This window comes from Malurus melanocephalus, unplaced genomic scaffold (assembly GCF_030028575.1).
Source record: "Malurus melanocephalus ecotype Western Australia unplaced genomic scaffold, MMel_1.1 scaffold_57, whole genome shotgun sequence".
Lineage (NCBI taxonomy): Eukaryota > Metazoa > Chordata > Aves > Passeriformes > Maluridae > Malurus > Malurus melanocephalus.
In genome coordinates, this window is record NW_026623289.1 from 2,308,299 (window position 1) to 2,330,441 (window position 22,143).

Consider the following 22,143-nt stretch of genomic DNA (forward strand, 5'->3'; position numbering starts at 1 on the left):
TTTCTTGGGCACACAAAGGACCTGGCCCTTCTTACAGGTGAGAGGAGCCAYGGAAATAAACCATCCACAGGGCAAGACTGCCAATATGACACATTTCCCTTACAATTCAACTAATAACATGTATTTCAGAGAATCATAAGACTTGCAAAGACAAGCAAATGCCATATAGTGCATGTAGAAAGAAAATCTTTTTTGTAAGTTATAGATGACACAACTTCAGGAAGGAAAAAAAGGGGTTTTCCTTTACTTARTATTAATTTGGCAGCATTTGAGACCAAAAACAGAGGAAAAAACTCCCAGCAAGTAAACATTAGTGCGAATCACTTGCTTTCCCATCTCTAATCCTCTTGCATCTTTAATTCTACAATGACCATACTAGAAAAATTACATCAGCAAGGTCTTCATGCTAGCATGAACCCTCTCAGTGTGGTTTTCTGGATCACAAAACCACCTAAAATAGCTCAAGGCAATTATGTGACTGCCCTCTCCCCTCAATACCACAGGGTCACTGCTTACAAACCTTCATGTGTTTGTGTGCAGACCTCATCCGGGCAGGAATAAAGGCAGGAGGGAGAGCCTGCTGCAGATGTGCTGCTCTTCAATTAGGTGAGGAAGGAATAATGCACTGCCTTCTTCAGCTYCACAGTAAATTCTCCTTTGGGAATTTCTTCATATAAAATTTTTAASTACATCGAAGTTTCATTTCATGAAATAAAGACAGCTCAAGCCATAACTGTAATCCAGGGAGACAGTGATATGGTAATTAGAATGGCATTTCTTAATTAGCTGTACACAGTCRGAGTCTCCACAATCACTGCACACAGAAAGGACAAGATCCAAGGGGCAGAAGTGCCCCAATTCTAGGTGGGTGGCCCATAAAGTGATCCAGAACACTGGGATAGCTGCAATTTCAGGTTATCTCCTCTAAASAAATTTCTGAAGTGCATAAAACAAATGAACACATCTCCCAACATAAGCAGTATGTCCTACACTACCACCTTCCTTTCCAATTCTACAAAGCCATGAAAGCAATGCCAAAAAAGGCTGGTCAAAGCACCTGGGCCTAATTCCTCYAGATGGAAAGGGTTAAAGGCCACTTTTTGAACATGCTTGCAACTCACTAAGGTATTTATATGGAAAAAATGTCACTACTGCCAGAATTTTAAAACACTGTATTTTGAGATGTATTTAACCCTGATTTCCTGAAGTGAATAACTGTATCCTCAGTTGATGCAGTATCTTGCATTCCATTCATAATTTGATGAATTTACTACTGAGCTTATGCAGGAAACTGTTTCTTTCACTACACAAAGATCTAATTTGTAACTCAAATCTCACATTTATAACTCAAGTCAGTAGTCAGTTCTTGATTTCAGGCTCAATCRCCCCAACTCCACCTCCAACTCCCCGAGTTATTGAAAGTCAGCTTTATGTGAGTCATTTTCCTAATTCTTTCGAAGACTTTTATGGATCGCAGAGGAAAGACAACTCCTATTGCACACTTAAGTTTTTCCCTACAACCTTTGCCACCTGATCATGTATCACCTACCACAATATAATCCCAGATTTTGTGGTTACTTTGCTTGAAGCCTGTCAATACAGAAGTGTTAGAGGGGAAAATATTATGGTAAGAAAGATGCATTTTTTGTATTTGGAGCTTGGAGTATTACCAAATTCCCTTTTTTTACTGATTGCTGTTCTACAAGTAAAGTTTGCTTTTTCTATTGAATGTCAGTCATTCCATTTTTTTTTTTTTTTACTAACAGCCTTTTAATTTTTTTTCCTCTTGTGGAATTTATGAAGTTATTTTAATTTGTACAGCTGATTCTGCTAACAGTGATAATCTGAACACACCCCCAAATACCCTGTGTTAAATTTAGTTTCATGATGAGCAAGTAAAATTCACATGTTCTTTATTTGTCCATATAATACACCTTTTTTTTTTTTGTTTTAAAATTAGATAAAAGCATATTAAATGGCAGGTGTATGAAGTTCTTCAGAAACAATGCCAGAACAAAAAATTGAATTACAAAATGTTAAAAAATATGTAGGTACATTTGAACTTAACATTCCACTAACGTATAATGTTACAGATATTGTCTAATGAAAAATAATTGTGCCACTTACCTATTTTTGCTGTTTCTAGGAACTTTTTATTCTGTACATAGGACGATTCTGTACAAAATATGAAGTCTACATTTTTATTACTTATTACCATAAAACAAGGTACAATGTATGTACAATATTAAAATGAAGCCATACTAAAGCCACACTAAAAAGACACTTGTAATATTAACTTTTGACATTCCTGATGTACAGGTGTAATTTTGGAAAACAGGGGAAGGTGTCAGACAGAACTTTATGAAGAACAACAGTCACCAAAATTCTACTATAATTTTTCTTTTTATTTTGGATGTATTAGCTTTAGAATTGTTTAGTACAAGATTATACGAAGTATATAAATATTGATAATAAACATGCTAAACCATTAGTGGTGACAAGATTTTGGAATATTGCCTAAGCAAATGTTCAGTGGTCCAAAAATTCAAATGTATCTTTAGAGAGAACTTGAAGCCTCTTAAATTACCACAATACTTCCCTTTTTGGTGAGTGTTTATCTTCAATAAAGAATAAAAATAAAGTCTAGACAGTGAAAGATGTTCTTATACATTGAGTATCACACAATCAATCAAACATTGATATACAGCTGGGTTTTTTTCCCCCCCTTGGGTAACATAAGAATAATTCCTTTCAGCAATCTCTTGCACAAACATACTGAACACCCAAAATCAAAGGTAACTGATAATCTATCAGCTAAAGATGGAAGTTCAAACAATGGTATATCAAAATACATAGACGTTGCTTTACACAATTAAAAAAGCACCCTTTTTCCCTCAAAAGTAGAAGGCATCTTTAAACTGTTTTCATATAGTTTATCCTAATGGTAAAGCATATCATTTTTCAAGTTTTACAGGAAATGTTTTCAGACACAGTGGACATTCCACTTAAAGGTTGGGTTGGTCTTTAAATTTAGTTGTTGTAAGCCAATATTTACCACTCACAATTTTCTTCCAATAGACAATGTAACAAATATTGGAAATTGAATGTTAAATGCAACCAACAAACAGCAGGCACTACATCTGCACAAGGTTACTATGAATGTCTGCTTTGAGCAATATTTTTTTTATGGATGCAGGAGATGTTATACTTCCTTAAAAAGTAAAACAAAACTATTTTTAAAGAAGCCACGATTTTTATCTCTTTATGCATCAAGACATTAAACATTAAGTTATATCATGTTACTGCCAGAGACGAAAGAAACTAATCACCCATTTAGAATAGCAGAACACATCTCAAACAGCTTGTAAGCAGGATAAGTAAGTCAAAATACTGGCCACCCTGAGAGAAATCAAATATTGAAGACAAAGCACTATATTTTTAAAGAGATTTTCCTCCCGTGCTTTTCCATCTACAACAAAAAGCTCATTACATGCAAGTAATTTTGTGGAATATATAGCAGCATTTGAAGATCATCAGCAACTCAGATGCATTTTCAGTTCACTTGTGAGGTGTATTTGCAGCACATGTGCTCTTTACAACAACAACAAAAATATTTTCACGGTAAAATTATGGTCACTATCTCCTCAGTTCTTAGACTCATTTTAAAAAGAAGCAGAATGGAATTCAAGAGTCTGTTCTTCTTTTTTTTTTTTTTTTTTTTTAATTTTAATAAGCTGATGTTGCTGTTTTACCTGAAAGGTTTTGTTCATCTTTCAGATAAAAACTGATGCAACTGAAATCACACATAGTATCTGCCACAGAATACTGAACTCCTAGAGCCCAAGAAAAATGCTGAGTATTAAAAGCTCAGATAAGGGAGAAAAGTGAAAGAGTTACTTTATTGACTTGAAAAAACTTAAAATGCAATTTTATRTTCAGTCTATTCCCAGTCATAGTAAACAAATTTTCATTTTAGGAAAAATTCTTCTACCAGTTCACATCTGGAATACTGGTGCCATATTATACACTAAAGACTGGAAGATATGGCTTTAAATCTACATAAAGTATTAGGATGTGGTATATATAGATACATATATATCATTACCCTAAGTAAAAGAGAAATCAATTTACAGAATTCTTAGAAAGGAATGATGACTGAGGATTGTCATGAATGTTATCAGTTTTTAAGCCATGTTTCATAATACGAAAGAATAACTGTTTTTTCAAAACTGCTGGTATATTACAAGACAGCAATAATGTGGAAACAACTGTAAAGCTGAGAAATTCTAGAAAAAGGTTAATACTTATATTTGAAATAATTTTAGTTTCGAAAACACACATTTATCATTAGTACCAACTATTGGTCATTCACTTATTTAGATGGAAAGATTTTATAGAATGCTTTTTTTGAAATATGACTATAAAACCTCCATGTTATCAGCAAGTTGGTACTATGACAACACCTCCAGGAAATTGTGTCCACTTGATTATAGTCAACCCAATATTCTGCAAATGGGACTGGGTAATTTACCATTGTTTGAACTACTAATCTTGAGCTGCATACTCTATTAAGTTATTGCCTACAGAACTGGGTTGAAGAAAGCTTTGACTCTGTGTGTAACTGATTGGTATGGCACAAAAAAGTAAGTTCTACTGTAGAACCGAGTCCAGAAAAAAAACTCTTCCTCCAAAATAATATTTCACTGTAATAGTTTAATGCCCATCATGTGATATTAATTCATCAGCTCTGCAATGTGATTCCAAGGCTTTCATGGTATAGATATCCTGAGGCAGTTCTGACTTGCGTCGCACAAGAGGACGATCTTTTTTCTGATCTTTTTGTGCCTGAAATAAAAATAGAACTAAGTTAGCTAAACATAGTAATTACTAAACATTACTTGAGAACACTGCTTGCACAGGAGTATGTTCACTCACAGGAGAAGAGATAAAAAACATATGGAAAAAGGTTTCTACTTTTTCCTCTTTACCCTATCAGCTATGCAGTTTCAAGTACTAGAACATGTTTTTTTGCTAAGAGGAAAATTAGAAACAACTATGAAATCCKAAGCTATTAACAATCATGATACTACTACTATTTTACCAATGCTTTCTCAAAACCAGAYAATATTCTGTATCTGTTAACTTTGTAATGATGTCTTTATGTAGTTCCCATGTCTGTTTCACCTACCCTAATTTGCTTGTTTATTCATGTTGTTCTATTAACAAATCCTTATTTAAAAACTGCCTGGCTCTTACTTAGCCATTGATTTATTGGCATACTCAAAGTTAGTAAGTCACAACAGACCRATTTTATTGTGGCAGAGTATTCACTAAAAATGCTCACATAAATCTGGTACAGGGAAAAATTCCTGATCTTTCCTCAGTCAGTCCATCACCTCTTCACTAGGAACATCCTGTTATATTGCCAACCTCTGGCATAAATCTTATTCACTAAAACTGCATAGATCTTAATGTAGTTTCTCATTCCTGAAGTTTAATTTAAGAAACAAAGCTGTCCTTTTGACAGTCTTTTTTTTTTAAGTGATAACTGTAGTAGCTCTTGTTTTAACATAAACTGCTGATGCTATTTAGCAAGGTCTGCATAGTGTCCTCTCAAAGACTGATGCAGGAATGCTACATAGTCTGTTTCTGCAGTACTCTAAACCATAATCAATTGTTGTCCTGCCTGGTGATCCAAACTTATCTATCCTCTAGCAGGTTTAGTTTTTCTAATAATAACAATTCCTCATTAAAAACATTCCATTACCTCTGCTAGGATAGCATCTTTCTCTTTGAAAACTTGGCTTGTAAYCCTCCAGTCATCTCACCTGTTGCACACTTTCTGAGCAAGGAAAGGGAAGAAAGCATGCACTTGGAGAGATGGCTAAGGAATGCTTAAGCAGTTCAACCCAAGATTCATAATTTTGTTTGGCTTACAATTTATTTTCCATTTGTGTCATTTTTTAAAATCACCACCCTTTCTTACAATTGTGCATGGTGGCAAATCAAGCTCATTCATAGGGACACGATGTACTTGTTTTCCAGCTGGAATGCTACCARTGGAGCTGAATAAACCCCAAACTTTATAAGCTCATGAGTGGGCAAGACACATACTTCACATATTTTTTCAAAACACAAGCGCTTTAGCCATTAAAAAGGCTCTGAATAACAAACAAAAATGTATAAAATATAGTCAGCTGACAAGCTTTTCTTATGAAAAATCAAAACTGTTATAGAGAGACTAGAACATGATGTCATAGATTTTAGCTATAGCTCTATCCTTAAAATATAGTAATTGTTCTCATGAGACAAGAAGCTATTCCTAAGTGAAAATTAAAGTTTCTGTAGAAGAAATGTTGAAAGAGACTATACAGCAGATTCACAGGCATCAGAAACATTATTTCTAGCTGCTACACTACCACTTGAGAGTAGCAGCTCTGACGAGTCCATTACTCTAGAATAAATGCTTACAGGGCTGAAAATATGACCCAAGTTTATGATTAACAGTCACTCAAAAACTTAATTCATAAATTAAGTACTTTGCTGTCTTCACAAGGATTTACCTGACAAGCCTCTTCTTTCACTGTCTTTTTCAGTGTCTGCAGATCTTCAATTAAAGGCCCGTCTGTTTCCATTGCAACAGGACTGTTCAGCAAACTCGTGTCACTGTATGTTGGGTACTAATAAAATGCAAAGTGTTAAAATAATCATTCTTAGTAGTAATAATTAAATACTAAGAGTGTATTTGACCATTTGAATGATATGGCTAGTTATTTAACTTCAATATCTTATGCTTCCAGGGACTAAGTAATACATTTTAGAATGGAACTCCAATACTTTCACTGGGCAGAAATATMCTGCTGAAAAATGCAGTCAGCATAAAGACAGTTTGATTAGCTGAGACTGAATTCTAAAACACTYAGATTTTGTCAGTACTGAATGTCTACTTTGGCAATCAGTTATCTGAAACCTTATTAATACATTGTTAAGTGATCTCTGTCAAGTAATCCAAACACAATTATTTTATTTGCTGGTGCAATTTTGTGTTGGAAGAGAAAATGATTAAAATACCAAATATACCTAATATATATTTAATAYAATTTCAAACCAAAATATTAAACTTCTCTTTTAATGTAAAAGTTATAAAGGTCTTCTAGGAATTAAAGAAAAAAATGAAATCTTTATTGACCAGTAATCTCAATACTACAGATCTTATTTTAATTCAGATGAGGTGTATATAGTTTTGAATTCAGAACTTATTTATGTGCACCCAGACTTTTTCATCAGTTTTCCCTAATATTTTAGTATCTGAGTGTACCAATAACTTAATGCAGATGAAAARTATTAAAAAACCCTTACAGCAAGGACTTAACAAATACAATTATGATTTAAAATCTTATATTGTATTTCTGTGTCATGCAGAATCAGGAACAGTTCTGAACAAGAATCAACAGTTATTATACAAACTAAAAAGTTAATAGAAATTCCAGGAAAAATGAAACCTCTAAAAACACATTATTTAAAGCATTAAAAACATTTATATCCTTATGTCAATTCAATGGAGCACTCAGTGTTAAAATTAGTAATTTTTCTTTTAAATTGCTTCCAGTTATTAGCTTTCTCCAAGCAGACTATGCAGAACATGCTGTATCCAGGGGGTGTTAACTGTCATCAGAAAATGTGTTCACCAAGTTACTTGGAAAATAAAGGAAATTGATACTGTAGTACTCTGAATTTTTTTACAACTCAATCCACTTATGTAGCCAAACACGCACTACAGCTCATCATTTGAGATAGCAAATGGCCATGTATATCAAGTACTYTTCAAGCAAGGTGTTTGCATGGCTTATGTCATGAGAGAAATGTTTTGACAYTCAAAGTCAATTATTACTTTCACAAGAATAGTCCTTCTTGATTTATTCAGCTGATCTGTTGTCAACTGACATTTTGTTAATTTTAATAGATTTAAGCAGTCTAGTTCCCTCAAAAAYGACCCAAGAGGAAAAAAATATTGAACTTCCTCCTTTTAGAAAAAGAGATTACCTCGTATTTTCTATGTTAAAATAGCATGGAGATAAGAAAGTGTCCCAGTTCTGTTTACAGAGTACCATTCCTCCCTCTTCCACCACTTTAAACTCAGCTAGATGTTGTTGGAAATATACAGAACATTAAGACARTATAATGAAATACTACAGTATAATGAAATTCTGGCTGCAGAGTAATTTAAATGTTTGGAGGTTTTTTTGTTCATAGCAGCAAACTGTATGATTGAGAGAAAGAAAAAACAATAGCATTCTCCAAGCAAATTAAGGGAGTTGGGTGGGGAACCCAAGTCAAACCATTTGTTCTCCCATAATTTCAAAATATAATGAATAGTCTAAAGGACCTTTGTTTCTTTATCATAGCTTATCATCAATGCCAGACAGGATGTTTTCCTTCAGGAAAGACCTGAGRAGCAGGTTCACCAGCAGACTGGCCCAGTGCAAGTAGGAGAACAAATGCAGCAGACAAGAACATACAATATTACTTTAATCTATTTGACACAAGGAAAATTGACCAGTCATAACTCATAACAGTTTGCAGAAAGATTTCTTTTGTAATATATTGTTTGCAAAATAGCATTTCAAGAGATGCTAATTATGGCCTCTCTATATTTTTCCATAATTTTGCATAACAACTTTACAAACCACAATACAGTGTAAGTCCTATTATAAGGAAAAGTACTTCATATTATACTTTTCAGAAACCTCTTTAAAAAAAATAATTACTTGCACAAGAGAAAGGTTACAAATTTGAAAAGTACTTTTATTGTGTATCTTTCATAATACAATTAGTGAAATTCCTTTATTTCCATGATCAGTCAGACCTGTTTTCCCCACTGATATTTAACAAAACTAGACTATTTAAACATGATCATGTTAATCTTTTCTAAATACCTGGGGATTTGATTTGGCTAGATTTTCTATTTTAACCCATGCTTCTTCCCGTTCCTTCAATTTTAGCTTCTCTCTGAAAAAAAAATTATATAGAAGTAAAGAACTCAACAGATTAAATTACTGAACTACACCTGTTTGAGTCTACTGCCCAAAATACCACTGTTGACAGAGTAATTTGCATCATATCMATACCCCATGATCTCAAATCAACATTAAAAGGGAAAAAATCCAGATTTTTTCATGAAAGCAACAAACTGGCTGATATCAGTTTAGTATGTGCACGCTGTTAGAAGTTAAAATTAAAACAGAAAGAAGTTTTGATCTAGGCTGAAAGCATGCTTGTGTTTTGTTTATAATATTAGAATTCTATACTGAGGAATAAGAAATCAATAACTGACCATAAAAAGGGCAGAGATTTTTACTGTCAGCCTAATGGTAATWGCTTAAAGGAAAAGGCACAGACACATTTTGATTTGAACTCCAACAGAGAAATACCCAACGAAACCATGCTCATTCTAGGGAGTAGCAAGCCTAGAGGGATGACACAGAATGCTTTTTTAAAATAAAGTAGAAAAGGTTTGTTTYCTTATACCTAATGCAATTTAAAATGGTTAAATACAGGGTTTGTTTTCCTTTCTTTCTTACAAATAAACATCATCTTGCAGAGCATGATCACCTGTATTTGATGGCTGGCAGAATTTAAAAGAACTTTGAACTTAGAGCGCTAAAAATGTTCTCAGGCTTCAATGCACAGAGCACGTGATCCAAATGTCAAGAATAAAAGGAGCAGCAGTAATATTCAAGCACATACACAATTCGCCTCCAGCTCTCAATTAAGTTAATTCAAGATGGGAGGTAGAATTCTTTTACCATCCCCCTCCGTTTTCCCCTTTAGTTCTTATGTGGAGAGAGATATTTTGTTTTGGTTTTGTGTTGCTACGACATTGCTCAGCACTCTGCCTGCTTTAGTTCATACTCAGAATGCCACCCAAAACACTTCTAAAAATCAAAGAACAAAAGATTAGATTTCTCAATTAAAAGGGATTCCACTTACTTGCTAGCAAGGAAAAGAAAATAAGGTTTTTTTTTTGAAGAGCCAATGCTCATATTTTGTCATCTACAAACACACACCTGAAGAATTTGTTACAGTACAAGCTCATTTCTACTTCAATTGTAGTAAGAAACTTCAAAATTTGGACAAATCAATTTACATTGAGAATCTATACTACTTCCAGTATATTGGTTTAAAATGGGTGTATAATCCGAACCACTGCTTGAAGGAATCCCTGTTTACTTTGAAATTTAAAATAAAGTTCAAATCCAGGTATTTTCAGTACCCACTCTCTAATTGCTTCCAGCCCCTGAGGCCCAAACCATTAATACTTCTGACTTCTCTATTTCATTTTAGCAGGATTCCTCCATAAAATGAAATCTGTACTACAGATCTGTACTACAACAGAGTAACAACTTGATTTTAAGTAACTTTTACGAAAATATGAAGGTATGCTCACACAYAAAGCAATGCTGAAAAATACTGGGAAAGCATTTTGGGACAAACTGAGTGACAACATGAAAGGAAATAACACTGGGTAAATAAAGCATGCAAAAATAAACACAGGATGTGAATTTAGGTGTTTAACAGATCCTCTAATTGGKCTCCATGATTAACAGTATCCCTCTCAAAAATTWWATTTTTAGGAAGGTGGTGATCCYGGAAGTATTAGGTCTAAGCCTACAYGGGTGACCTAATTGTTAAAAAGATTTACAGTTCACATATAACAAGAAGTTTCAGCAACTCAACTTTGAGACTGCTGTACTGGAATCAAATGGGTCACTTCCCACTAATGACACAGCAGTTTTTCACAGCTAAAGCACTCTGAACAAATTACTCAAGGACAGACAGACACACTGACATGAAAACTTACTTCAGTTTTTCTGCTTTAAATTGCTGTGTGCAGTCATCGAACAGTTTTTGGTTCATCTCCATGAAGAGTTTCAGAGCATTGTATATCAAGCCATGTATTGTCCTATAAGTAAAACTTCTGGTTGAAACTCAGAGTACTTTAAACTTTGAAATCTACATTTTCTGGTCAACAGTAGCCAATAGCCTACATAACTGGAAAATTACATCATTTCAGAATAAGTAGAAACAAAATTAATTAGTGGAAGTKTCAATTTACCCACAAGAGGCCTATCACAAGTATTAAAATTACCAACTTTGAATGTATTTTTCTTACTCTGTAGTAATACACATCACTTACACTTCTGACCTTTGAACTTCACTCTTAATACTACGTGTATCAATACAGGGCTAGCTGTGAAATTTAGTAACTGACACTAATCACACTAGGGTTATTAGTGAAAAYGCAAGATGATTTAGAGGTCTTGATCTAAGTAACTTACTGGCAAGCAACTGATAAATTGAAGAAAAAAGGAGTTAGTGTTTAAAAGGAGTGTAGAAAAGACACCATTCATTTTGAAATCTGCCACACAGCAACAGCACTCACTTCAACACAATTATGCCAGGACTCTTTAGAAATGTGTTAGAAAAGTAAAGTGGAGAACATTACAAAAATTTACAAAACCCAATGTGCTTTATGAGGCCCTTTACAAGATTAATTAACAGTTCCGGGCTATAATGTACTGTTCTCAAAAAGCAATCGGTAATATGATTACTTTGTATCATATATTGAGTKACAAGTAAGAGTGCAGCTGTACTGGGTACCATGACTTTTGCTCAGAATAAAATGAATGCATGACCTTGAAAGTCAGAAAAATMAGCCAACAGCAACCCACATTTACTATGTACAACTGCATCACTGAATTGGAATTTTATTAATGAGTAAGTTATTTGTTACTGCTTGCACCCAGCAACAGTAAGCAACCACTTTAACATCACTTTATTTTCCATTTCTTTCCCAGTGTTTAATTGCAGACTGATTACTCATTCTTGGCCAGCCCATCAGCAGGCCTTGATTCACAGCTAGAGCCAGACTGGGATACTGTCACCATCCCAGCAATTGCGCAATAGCTCAAACAAAGAGGCACTTTACAATGGAACAGCTGCAAAAGGGAGCTGACCAGGACTGTTTTCATGCATGAGTACTACATTATTGTGGGGGAAAAAGTGAAAATAATCAATGAAGAAAGAAAAAATTAAAAAAAAAGAAAATAAAAGGAAAGAGGAAAAAGATCTGATCTACAAGATATTTCACTAGAATGCAGAAGAAATGCAAATCAGCAAAGAGGTTAGTGATCAGAAATCAATTTAAGTCTTTAGAAGTATCTGAACTACAGATGAGTGCCAAATTTGCTTCGTAATGGATTAGATGCACTAAAACTCTCTTTCTCGTTTAATGAAAAAAAGGAAAAACTATCTTCCTCAATTCTTAATACTTCCTAAAAGTTGACAAYGGCCTCTTTATCCAGCAACTTCAATGTCAAACAGCTCAACACTCCGTTAAACTAGCAACTCACAGATCTGAACTCTTAAGTCTAGAACTTCACAAAACTGAAGTAGCAGAAATTTGTACAAGTGTTTCTTACTTATTCCAATGCGTCTTTGAATTCCGGTACAAGGATGGAAACATGATGGGTAAAATCTTTGCTGCATTATCACTAATTAAACTCATAATATATTCATTATTCCAGTAGTATAATGCTCGCTCTGCAACCTAAAAAAGACATGAAAAAAGGAACACTTCTTCAATCTCTTACAGAGCAAATAATTATAACATTTGGCAAATACAAAGAAAAGGTAAGAAAAGTTGGAACTCAGACTTGGATTTTTTAGTGCAAATGAGTCATGGAGCTGATGGAAAGAGAAATGGGAAAACTGTTTTTTTCCTTCATAGGGACATGATTCAACCCATGATCTTTGAAATTCAAGCAAAGAAATACTTTCCAAAAGAATGAGTATTTGCAGAACTCTACTACAAGCAATGAAATGCAAATACTGTACTGAAAGGGTTCAGGTACTTCTGAAAACACTGAGTTTTTCAGCTTTTATATGTTAAGCATAACAGTGAAGTGAATCACCCAACATGAATGCACATAACACACATTCTCCTTGAGAAGAAACAGTACAACTAATGTTTGGACCCCTGAAAGTTGACATAGAATTGAAGACTTCTGTGCAACAAAAAAAAATTCATTATGATGAATGATACCACATWACAAATCTGCTTTACAAAAATTCTGGTACTATTGTAGATGCAGTAAATACAGACCTGAAAGTGTGGACTGGACACACATTTGGCTAGCTGTCTGAAGAGAGGCTCCATAACTTTTACAAATTCAGATGGTTCAATAACATCTAAAATTTCTTCTAGTTCATTTAAAAACATGACTTCTTTTGGACTGTGAGTCTTTGGCCAGTATTTCAGCAGTGCCATTACAACCTGTAGAGACAAAGAGAAAATAATTTCATGACAATTTGACTTTACCTCGAGCTGAATTACAATGCATTAGTAAGTCTGATATTTTAAGCAGAACACAAAATTTATCATTTCTTGTCCCCTGTAAAAGTAGCAATCAGACATGGTTCAGTGTCACAGAATAACTGTTAATAGTTCTAAATCCACTTTTTCAGAAAACAAAGCTATACAAGCAAAAGACATGTTCARTTCAAAAATTATTATCAAAATACTAGAGAAAAAAGTAACTTAACACCTAACTTAATATGATAGCAATGTGAAAATTTATTACTGTATTATCAGGAAAATTATCTGCCACTTAAGTGATAGCGCTTTAAATCTCTACCTTCTTGGGGGTGTACTGCAAAACTCAAGACATTAAGTTCTATGAATATATTTTAATAAAATATTTACTATAAATGCCTAAATTGACAGGTGACCAACTCCTCCGGGAATTTTGCTCTTAAACTTTTATTTGACTTTGAGTTTTATTTGACTATCTTACTCTAGTCTTAGTTTTAACTTTCTTCATGATTAATAAATTATTTAYCCAGCTTGTTCACCTAGCAAACCACATAAACTCAAAAAACCACTCTGTGAGTATACGATTTTTAAATATAAAAAGCTATAAGCAATATTTAATATGATCACTGACAAGACAACTGAGTGCATCTTTCATGTATATACTAAGATACTGAAAGCAGACAGTATGCCCTCAATGARGCCTTGGTTAATATAYGCAGRTTTTTAAAAATAAGATGTCGAAAAGTCTCATGTGACTRTAAGGKGAATCAAAGAATTTAAATTTGAAAGGACCAGGATCTTTTGAAGAGGAACTTATACTTTGTGATGCATGTGCTAAGTTTTTAAAGAATGCTGTAATCATGTACTMATTTGAGATCAAAAAAGGAAACAAACTTGGTTGCATATTAGTTAAATTTCTACTAGGAAATACGCAATATCCTATCTGATGTCTAGAAGAAAGCTAAGAATTCAAGATCTCATATAGTACAAATGATAAAATGTCTGACATTTGCTAAGTTAATAAATCTTAAAAGCTCCAGATATAACTCTTGCTCAGGTGCATACTTCATTTGTTTCAAGAAATCCAGTTTCTATTTTACAATGGAAATGGTCATAATCTAATAACGTGCACTTTTGTTACTAGCAATTGTTTTATTGATCTACTCATTAAACAGGTAAGTTCTTACCCTCTTGTTAWTGGATGTAATGAGGCAAACAACTATATACTATAGAGGACAGATAATAYTGTTCATCTATGCAAGTATGTGCAGCCAGACCAAAGTCTAATTTTGTCCAAAGCTGGTAGACATGAACAGAATCTGACTCAAAAGCTTTGCACCACTGTAGGTAGCTGTGTGTCAGAAATCTGTGCTCCATCATAACATCCATCTCTCAACAGAACAGAGTTTAGGCAAGCTAATTGCTGACTAAACTGCTTCTGGACTCATCATCTCCTGTCTGCTCAGCCAGAACAAAATAAATACAATAAAATCTGGTCTCCTTGTAAGACCTATGCTATTRATGTTGTTTTAATTAATTTTGGATATTTTGAATGACTAATGGAAAAAACCAGTAAWTTGATAGATCAAAACGGTCAAATATTTGACTCAAATATAAACAACAATTACATATAAATACTTTGTTCCYAAAACCTCCTTAAACAGTCTATCTATGGAAGATATATTAATATTAACAGTTCAAAGTATGTAATAATAGCAAGATAAACTTACTGGCTCTGTAAGTGTGCTGTCCTTTTCTAAAAACTGAACTACACAGTACGCCAGCTACAATAAAAGAAAAAAGAGTTGTATTAATTCTCCTTATGAAACTGAACACATTTTGAAATCTCTAATATAAGTTAAGAATAATTCTGAATGCTTCAAATAAAAACAGCAAGTTTCTTCTGTAATTTTATAAAACCCCAACCTATTTGGCAGAAAACCTAAACACAAGGGTTAAATAGGCTTCATAAATTCTTTCCAACCTTTGCAGGTCCTCACCTTCTTCTGTGTTGTAATACAGAAACACACRATTTTATGTTGTCTTTTTAGACCTAGGACTTTGCATTTCATCACACTTCATCTTTTCAAATATAGGATTTAAAAACCACAATCTTGTCCTCCAAAGTGCTTTCCACTCACTAACATTTTGGTCTCCCATGCTGATTTAGTATTTTCTATTTCATAACCTAAGTTAAATAAAAGTGCATTGAACAGTTGTAAATCTTAGGATTTTTTACGTATGACAACTTATGATAACTATGCCTATCACTAATGCAACTTGAGGCTGAATTACAGTATTTACCAACTTTAATGCTGAGAATGAGTCTGTCCACCTGTGCCTAAATAGAGAACTATCACATCCTTTTCACTTCATAGGCCAACAGTCCCGAAGTAAATGAGGACATCACTGCTCATCTCACAGACTATTTAACAGTCTTCGTAAAGTTTCTCCATTTACTGAAGCTCAGCTGATGACCCAATTCCTTTCCTTTTTTTGACTATTCCCAGCAAGAATGCCCCATGGTAATTCAAGGAATGTTGCTGAAATTACTACAGCTACTATCCTATCCTAAAGCGAATTTGATTTAACACAGAGATTAACTTTCTCCATGTATATCTTTGGCAGCAAATCCTTCTGTTTATCTGCCACTGTTTCAATGTGAATTTTTATAGGGTTACACTGGTGTTTCACACACTAAACTCACTTGAAATACTTTCCAATTTAATTCAGTAGTACCTGWGAGAGAGGCATTCCTATGTCACTACCCTGTTTTTTACTAATGCTAAAAAGAAATGCAAGTCAGCTGAAGGTTTTGGAGAATTAGTTTGTGATTTAAGGGGAACAGATAAAGAACAATATGTCTCAGGTTGGTAGAAAAGCTGGTAATCACAGACATCAGCACTAGTTGAGATATGAAAGGTCTTGCTGTACACACCCGCAGTAGGTTTTGTTCATGGCATTAGAAAATAAAAAATACATTTTGAAATGGGAGGCATTTTAGCCTACTACTGCAACAGCAACTGAAGGAAGCCCATGAAGTCAAGGCCAAAAGCAAATGCTTATAAGCATCCATAATTGCTTGAAAATTGTAATTATACGAATGGTATTCTTAAAAACACARGTTGTTAGCAATTTTATTTGAGGAAAAGGTGCTTAGAACCTGGGAGTACTCAAACTACATAGTAAATACTGAACTTGCAAATTAAAAACCCAAAAGTTGTGTAAAATTCTCTTACAAAGAAAATCTCAGCATACCACAATACTGTATTATCTCTCACACTGTATGATTTCCCACTCCTCTAGAAATTCTAACTAAATTTAGCAGAGAAAAGAAACAGGTGCTTTAAAAGCACAATACAACTCAGAAGCCCCCTTTTTTCTGTGTACTTCTAAAAAGATCTATTGAATTAAATAATGATGTCCTAGYAAATTCCCAATGTTGTTCAAAACATCAACAACCTGAATTCAGCTGAACTGCTTCATGTAATTTAGAATAAAGTGTTTATAGAGGACATTCATTAAAACTAAATTTTCTGCAATTTATGTCTAAACATTACAGAGAAGAGAGGAAAAATTCTGTGTGGATAAATACTAAGTATTCTCACATTAACCAATTACTACATGTGTTTCATCTATAAACACTATAGTGCTTTTAAAAATAGGTATTATTGTATACAGACATTTTCTTTATAATTTTTCTATCAACAAGTAAAGCATTATAGGTATTTGTGCTAAAGAATTTCCCCAATGCCTGTCAGCAGAGGATTTTGGAGCTTAGAACCAAACCCACACCAGACTGATTCAAGTCACTCAACCGCTTCAGGCAAGCTTACTTAAACACTAGTATGAAAAGCACTGTGCAAAACTTACCTGTGGATGGTAGACACTGAGTGATTTCACTTTGTGCAATGGTAACAAAACCTTCAAAAGGAATATTTTGTGCTCTTCTTTTAATGGTAAGGCAAATCCATTAATTATGCTGCCAGGGAAATAAGTTTAAAAATAAAGCTCAGTAATTACATAAAAGTCTGCTTTGATGTACAGGATATAAAAAACTTCTTGGGCCTACCAACTTGTTTTCTAATATTTACAATTAGAAATAGTAAAAATCAATCCCTGATTGAGCCACTACAAGTTTTAATTTGGAAGCCTGAGGACAAAAACCCTCCAAAACCAAACCCATGACTTCACTTTTAAATTTACAACACTTAAATTTGTAAATACTTAAAAAACMCCAGGAATTAAACAGCTGGTGACATTTTGAAGATGTAGGTTCATATTCTGTAGTTAAGCTTTACAGAGTTTTCAGGATGTCTTGATGAGCATTACTTGAGTATAGTGTGTTGAAGTAATGATGGATATGCAGCTTTTTTAATCATGGAACATTTCATTGAAAACTATTYTGGGCAGACATGCAGACCGAGAAAATTTTAAAACATCTTTCCAGTTAGAACAGCATTGTGGGCTGCATTATGAACAGCATTGCCACTAAGCTGAGCTAAGCCATYCTTCACCTCTGCTCAGCCCTGGTGAGACACCTGACTTGCTGTACCCAGGGCAAGGAGGATGCAGCCATACTGGAGCGAGTCCAGTAAAGTGCATCGAAGGCTGGAGTGTCTGACACACAGAGAGGCTGAAAAAGCTGTTTAGTCTGAAGCAGAGAAAGCTCAGGGGGATCTCAGCCATGTGAACAAATACGTGAAGGGATGGTGTGAGAGTCAGATTCTTCTTAATGATGCGCATTCAAAGGGCAAGAGACAAATTGAAACATGGGATRTTTAACTCAAAGACAAGAGAAAGACCCTTTCTATTGTGAGTGTGGTCCAAATGTGAATCTGTTGCCCAGAAAGGTTGTGGGGGTCTTTGTCCTTGGAGATACAGAAAACCMAGACACAATACTGAGCAACCTGCTCCTGCTAACCTGTTACTTTCATGTGCAAAGATAAGGAAATAGCATAAAGTAAACCTAACTGGGTTTTTGCAGTGTATTAATGTATGAACAAAAGCTTGCACATGGATTACAGAACACAAATACARAACTCACTTGGTTTCAATGAGGCTATCAACTTTAAGCTGTAAAATTTTAGTGAAAAGGGCTTACAGATACAACACCGAAGTCTGAAAAATGATGATGTAGGCAAAATGAGGTTTCTGTAGTTTTGTACCCTGTGCTTCCTTTGTTTACTCACTATGTATTCAGTGATGTTGAAGAATTTTAAATAAATTCCAACTCACTACATTTTCCTGGTATTGTTGCTTTACAAGTACTGGTACTGTTGCTTTACAAGTAACATTAATTACAAGGATCTTAAGCAGAAAATAAGGCCTATAAAATAAGATTAAAMAATTGTCACATCCCAAAACATTGCCACAAGGTTCAAGTTTTTTGAGTTTCTACAATCTTACACAAAACTTACTCTCTTCGTTACAGCTTTGACACATGAAAGAAAGTTACTTTAAATCTTATCTCAAATCAATCTGCAATCCCCCACTTGATTTTTGAAATCTACTCCTGAGTTAATTAAACAAAACATACAACTTACCTTCCTAGTATTTCCAGTAATTCTGCTATGCCATTGTGATGTTCTGTTTCATAAATAAACCTAAATAAAATAAATGTTTTATTGGGTTAGTGCTGAAGAGAGATACAGATCTTATACAAGATCCTCACTGAATATTACAGGTAGCCTTGACCCTCAGCATTTTAGTCACTCAGTAAAAAGAAAACAGAGAGACATAGTGGAAAACAAACTTTGTGGAAACAGAAATCACTAGGCACATCAAGCTGCTTTCAACCTTCACACCTGCTTGATCTTTTGTCCCACATTAAACAGCGCAGCCTACACATGGGCTTTTCCTAATACTTGTATTTCATGCCATTTTAATAATGCAAAACCGAACACAGCAAATAACATTTTAAATATTTAAATAACACTAGAGTATCTAGCATAATTAAATGCCATGACTCAACCTTCTAAAGCAAATGTAAGCACAAGGTGTTCAAACAGTTACTACCTATGGATCTAAAAATCTCCTTGKCACTACAGATCTCTGTGCATACAAAAAGCTTGTAATAAACAGACGAAGTCACATTTTCCTGAATCTTCTTTTGACAAAGCACRTCATTTACTAGGGAGTCACCTTTCCACCCTTCTTCACCTGACTGTAAATTAATTGACAAAGTTCTAGGAACAGTTTCAGGTAATTTGCAGAGTTATAAAAATTTACAYGTAGGAGAAAATAATCTCACTATTTGAAAGCATTTTTTTTTCTTTGAATATTTGTGATATACTGACACATTAACGACTGTCTTAAATCCAAAATATTTAAAGTGACTGGTTTTAATCGTTAAAGACCCTTTCCATATAACTCAGGACAACAATTCCAAGCAAAATCAAAGACATTGATAAAAAAAGTGTTGGATTGAATTAATAGGCACATAAAGGTTTAATAATTTTTTTAAAGTACTTTAGGGAAAAAAATCAGATTAATTCACTATTGGGAAAGAATTCAAAGAATAAAGCTTTTCTTTATTGTTGGTTTTTCTTTTCCTCATACAATTTCATAGCCGTGCAAATTATATAATCTCCTATATACATGTCAGATTAAAAATTTTCTTATGCAAACTATACAAAGCTGATCTAATGACCAGACCATTTCTTTGTCTTTCAAAAACTTCGCACCAGAACCACCTGTGTTTGAAGATTTTGCTTCCATTATCTCTGAAAGCAAAGTGCAAGAAGCGGCAAATAAAAACACTTTCCAGAAGTATAAATCACTATAATGCACTGCAATGCTGTTTTAGGTTCAGATCTGGTTCAGMTATTTGACCAAATTATGCATTTTGGATTTAATTAAAAAAAAATCATATGTGGAGAAAAGAAAATATGCATCTTAAAAAATACACCTGTACTTATTCCTTGGGATATCCTGGCTATTCACATATCCTGTTGAGAGCAGTTGACTGCAAGACAGTACAGGCTCACTAATTATTTTMAAGTAGCTCCTCTGTATCTTTCCCAAAGGCTTAGTTGTTGCCACAGGCAGGGAAGATCAGCTCCCTCTACMGCTGGTACCGCCGGGTGCCATTCATGACATGGCACTGAGGGGCCTGGCAGCTTTTTGCTACTTTCTTAAAGGGGTAGCAYCACGCATTCATTTTGAGATGAAAACAGTGGCAGAGAAAAAAGGAAGCCTGATGGAAGGAGTAAGACTGATATACAACATTATTATTTGTAGACAAGCAAAGAATATCAAAATGAAAAAATTAAAACAGGCACCATAACCATGCATTCACAGTGGACATAACAGCAGTAAACACACACTTACAAAGACTTTTGGTAATACAGGGGATTAATTTCTCCTCTTCTTTTTTTATTTTTATCAGTGATAATACTACAGTTCATTCTATGGCAATAAACAAATATTTCACATGAACTGTACATCTCAGTTTGAAGGAGAGAAGAGGCAGCAAACACGTTCCTTCAAGCAAATTACAGATCTCTCAGTCATTTAATTTCAGCACATTTTCTGCATCATGAAGAACTGCACCTTATTAAGGCATTATATATACTGTAATACAAACACTACCACCTAGTAAGAAAAAAAGCCTCCCACAAAGATACTAAGCCACCCACTAATTCATATACTAAMTCAAATTTCAGCTGCCAGATTTATGTCATGCAAGGCTACCTTAATTTAAATCTGCCAGAGTGGTATTAGTTATTGCTAGAAGTAGCAATATTGAGTAGAAACATAGTAAGAATTTTTTTAAAATTTAATTTTTTAAAGCAGTGTCTTGGAGTGTTTTAATAACATACCTTATCACATGTACCATAACACAAAGATGTTGACATACCTATAAAATATATTATTAATTTGTTTCCGGATGTAAGCTCTTAAGCCTAGGAATTTCCCATATATTCTGTGAAGTGTAGTTTTAAGAAAATCTCTTTCACGAGGATCTTCACTGTCAAAGAGCTCTAAAAGCTGCAAAGATGGGGAAAAAGATGCATTTCAACTGAATCAAATGCACTGTAACAGTAATTTAGAGCTTGAAGTTAAAAATTCTGTTTTTACCTCACCTGTAATACAAACTTCTGATCAATATATTTCTTAGCTATATTAGGTTGAAAATCTGGAGATTCTAAAAACCTTAAGAAAAATTCATAAACAAGCTGGAAAAAATAAACAAAAAAAAACAGTATTAGCCTTTTAAACAAGAATAATTTTATAACCATCACATTACTAAAACTGCTAATTAGTTGCTCAGAACTGCAAAATGTTTTTAGTTATATTTATCTACATAACACACAGTAAAAGCTTTGCTCTTGCTCTCCTGACAAATTGCAAGAACTTGAGGTTCTTTAAACTGCTGGAATTCTGCTGAGCTCCACCACTACACTTTACTCAAATGACACACTGTAATTTAATATTTATCATGCCCAGAAGTACATGTTCTAAGAATTCTCTGTTCTCCTCTGTTTGTCACGGTACCTCTGAAAGCTAAAGCTGTGCCAGAGCCAGATCAAAGCATTCATAGTGACAAATGGAAGCTCATTTAAAATCTCAGCAGTTGCATCTCTACCACAAGAAACAATGAGCCTTTAACAACTGATTTATTTTTAAAGATTATCAGTTTTAAGATATATTCAAGAAACATATTTTAAAAATTACACAGAAAAGTAACTGATCTGAGATAAACACATAACATAAATAATTTTGAATAAATAAACAATGAATTTAATGTCAAAATCCTGTTACAG

General features: G+C 34.0%; 1 protein-coding gene across 2 annotated transcripts in view; it reads right to left on the reverse strand.

Annotated features, from left to right (window-relative positions):
* Positions 1 to 2,187: 2,187 nt before the first annotated feature.
* Positions 2,188 to 22,143, reverse strand: part of PPP2R5C (protein phosphatase 2 regulatory subunit B'gamma) — a 74,958-nt gene continuing 55,002 nt past the window's right edge. For both annotated transcript variants that reach the window (XM_057365782.1, XM_057365783.1), the window contains 11 exons: positions 21,463 to 21,555; positions 21,237 to 21,367; positions 18,922 to 18,981; positions 17,249 to 17,357; positions 15,106 to 15,159; positions 13,166 to 13,336; positions 12,483 to 12,610; positions 10,862 to 10,963; positions 8,937 to 9,009; positions 6,564 to 6,680; positions 2,188 to 4,845 (listed from right to left, as the gene is read on the reverse strand). In XM_057365782.1, coding sequence (XP_057221765.1) covers positions 4,714 to 4,845; positions 6,564 to 6,680; positions 8,937 to 9,009; positions 10,862 to 10,963; positions 12,483 to 12,610; positions 13,166 to 13,336; positions 15,106 to 15,159; positions 17,249 to 17,357; positions 18,922 to 18,981; positions 21,237 to 21,367; positions 21,463 to 21,555 — 1,170 coding nt within the window. In that variant the 3' untranslated portion in view covers positions 2,188 to 4,713. The remainder of the gene's footprint in view (positions 4,846 to 6,563; positions 6,681 to 8,936; positions 9,010 to 10,861; positions 10,964 to 12,482; positions 12,611 to 13,165; positions 13,337 to 15,105; positions 15,160 to 17,248; positions 17,358 to 18,921; positions 18,982 to 21,236; positions 21,368 to 21,462; positions 21,556 to 22,143) is intronic.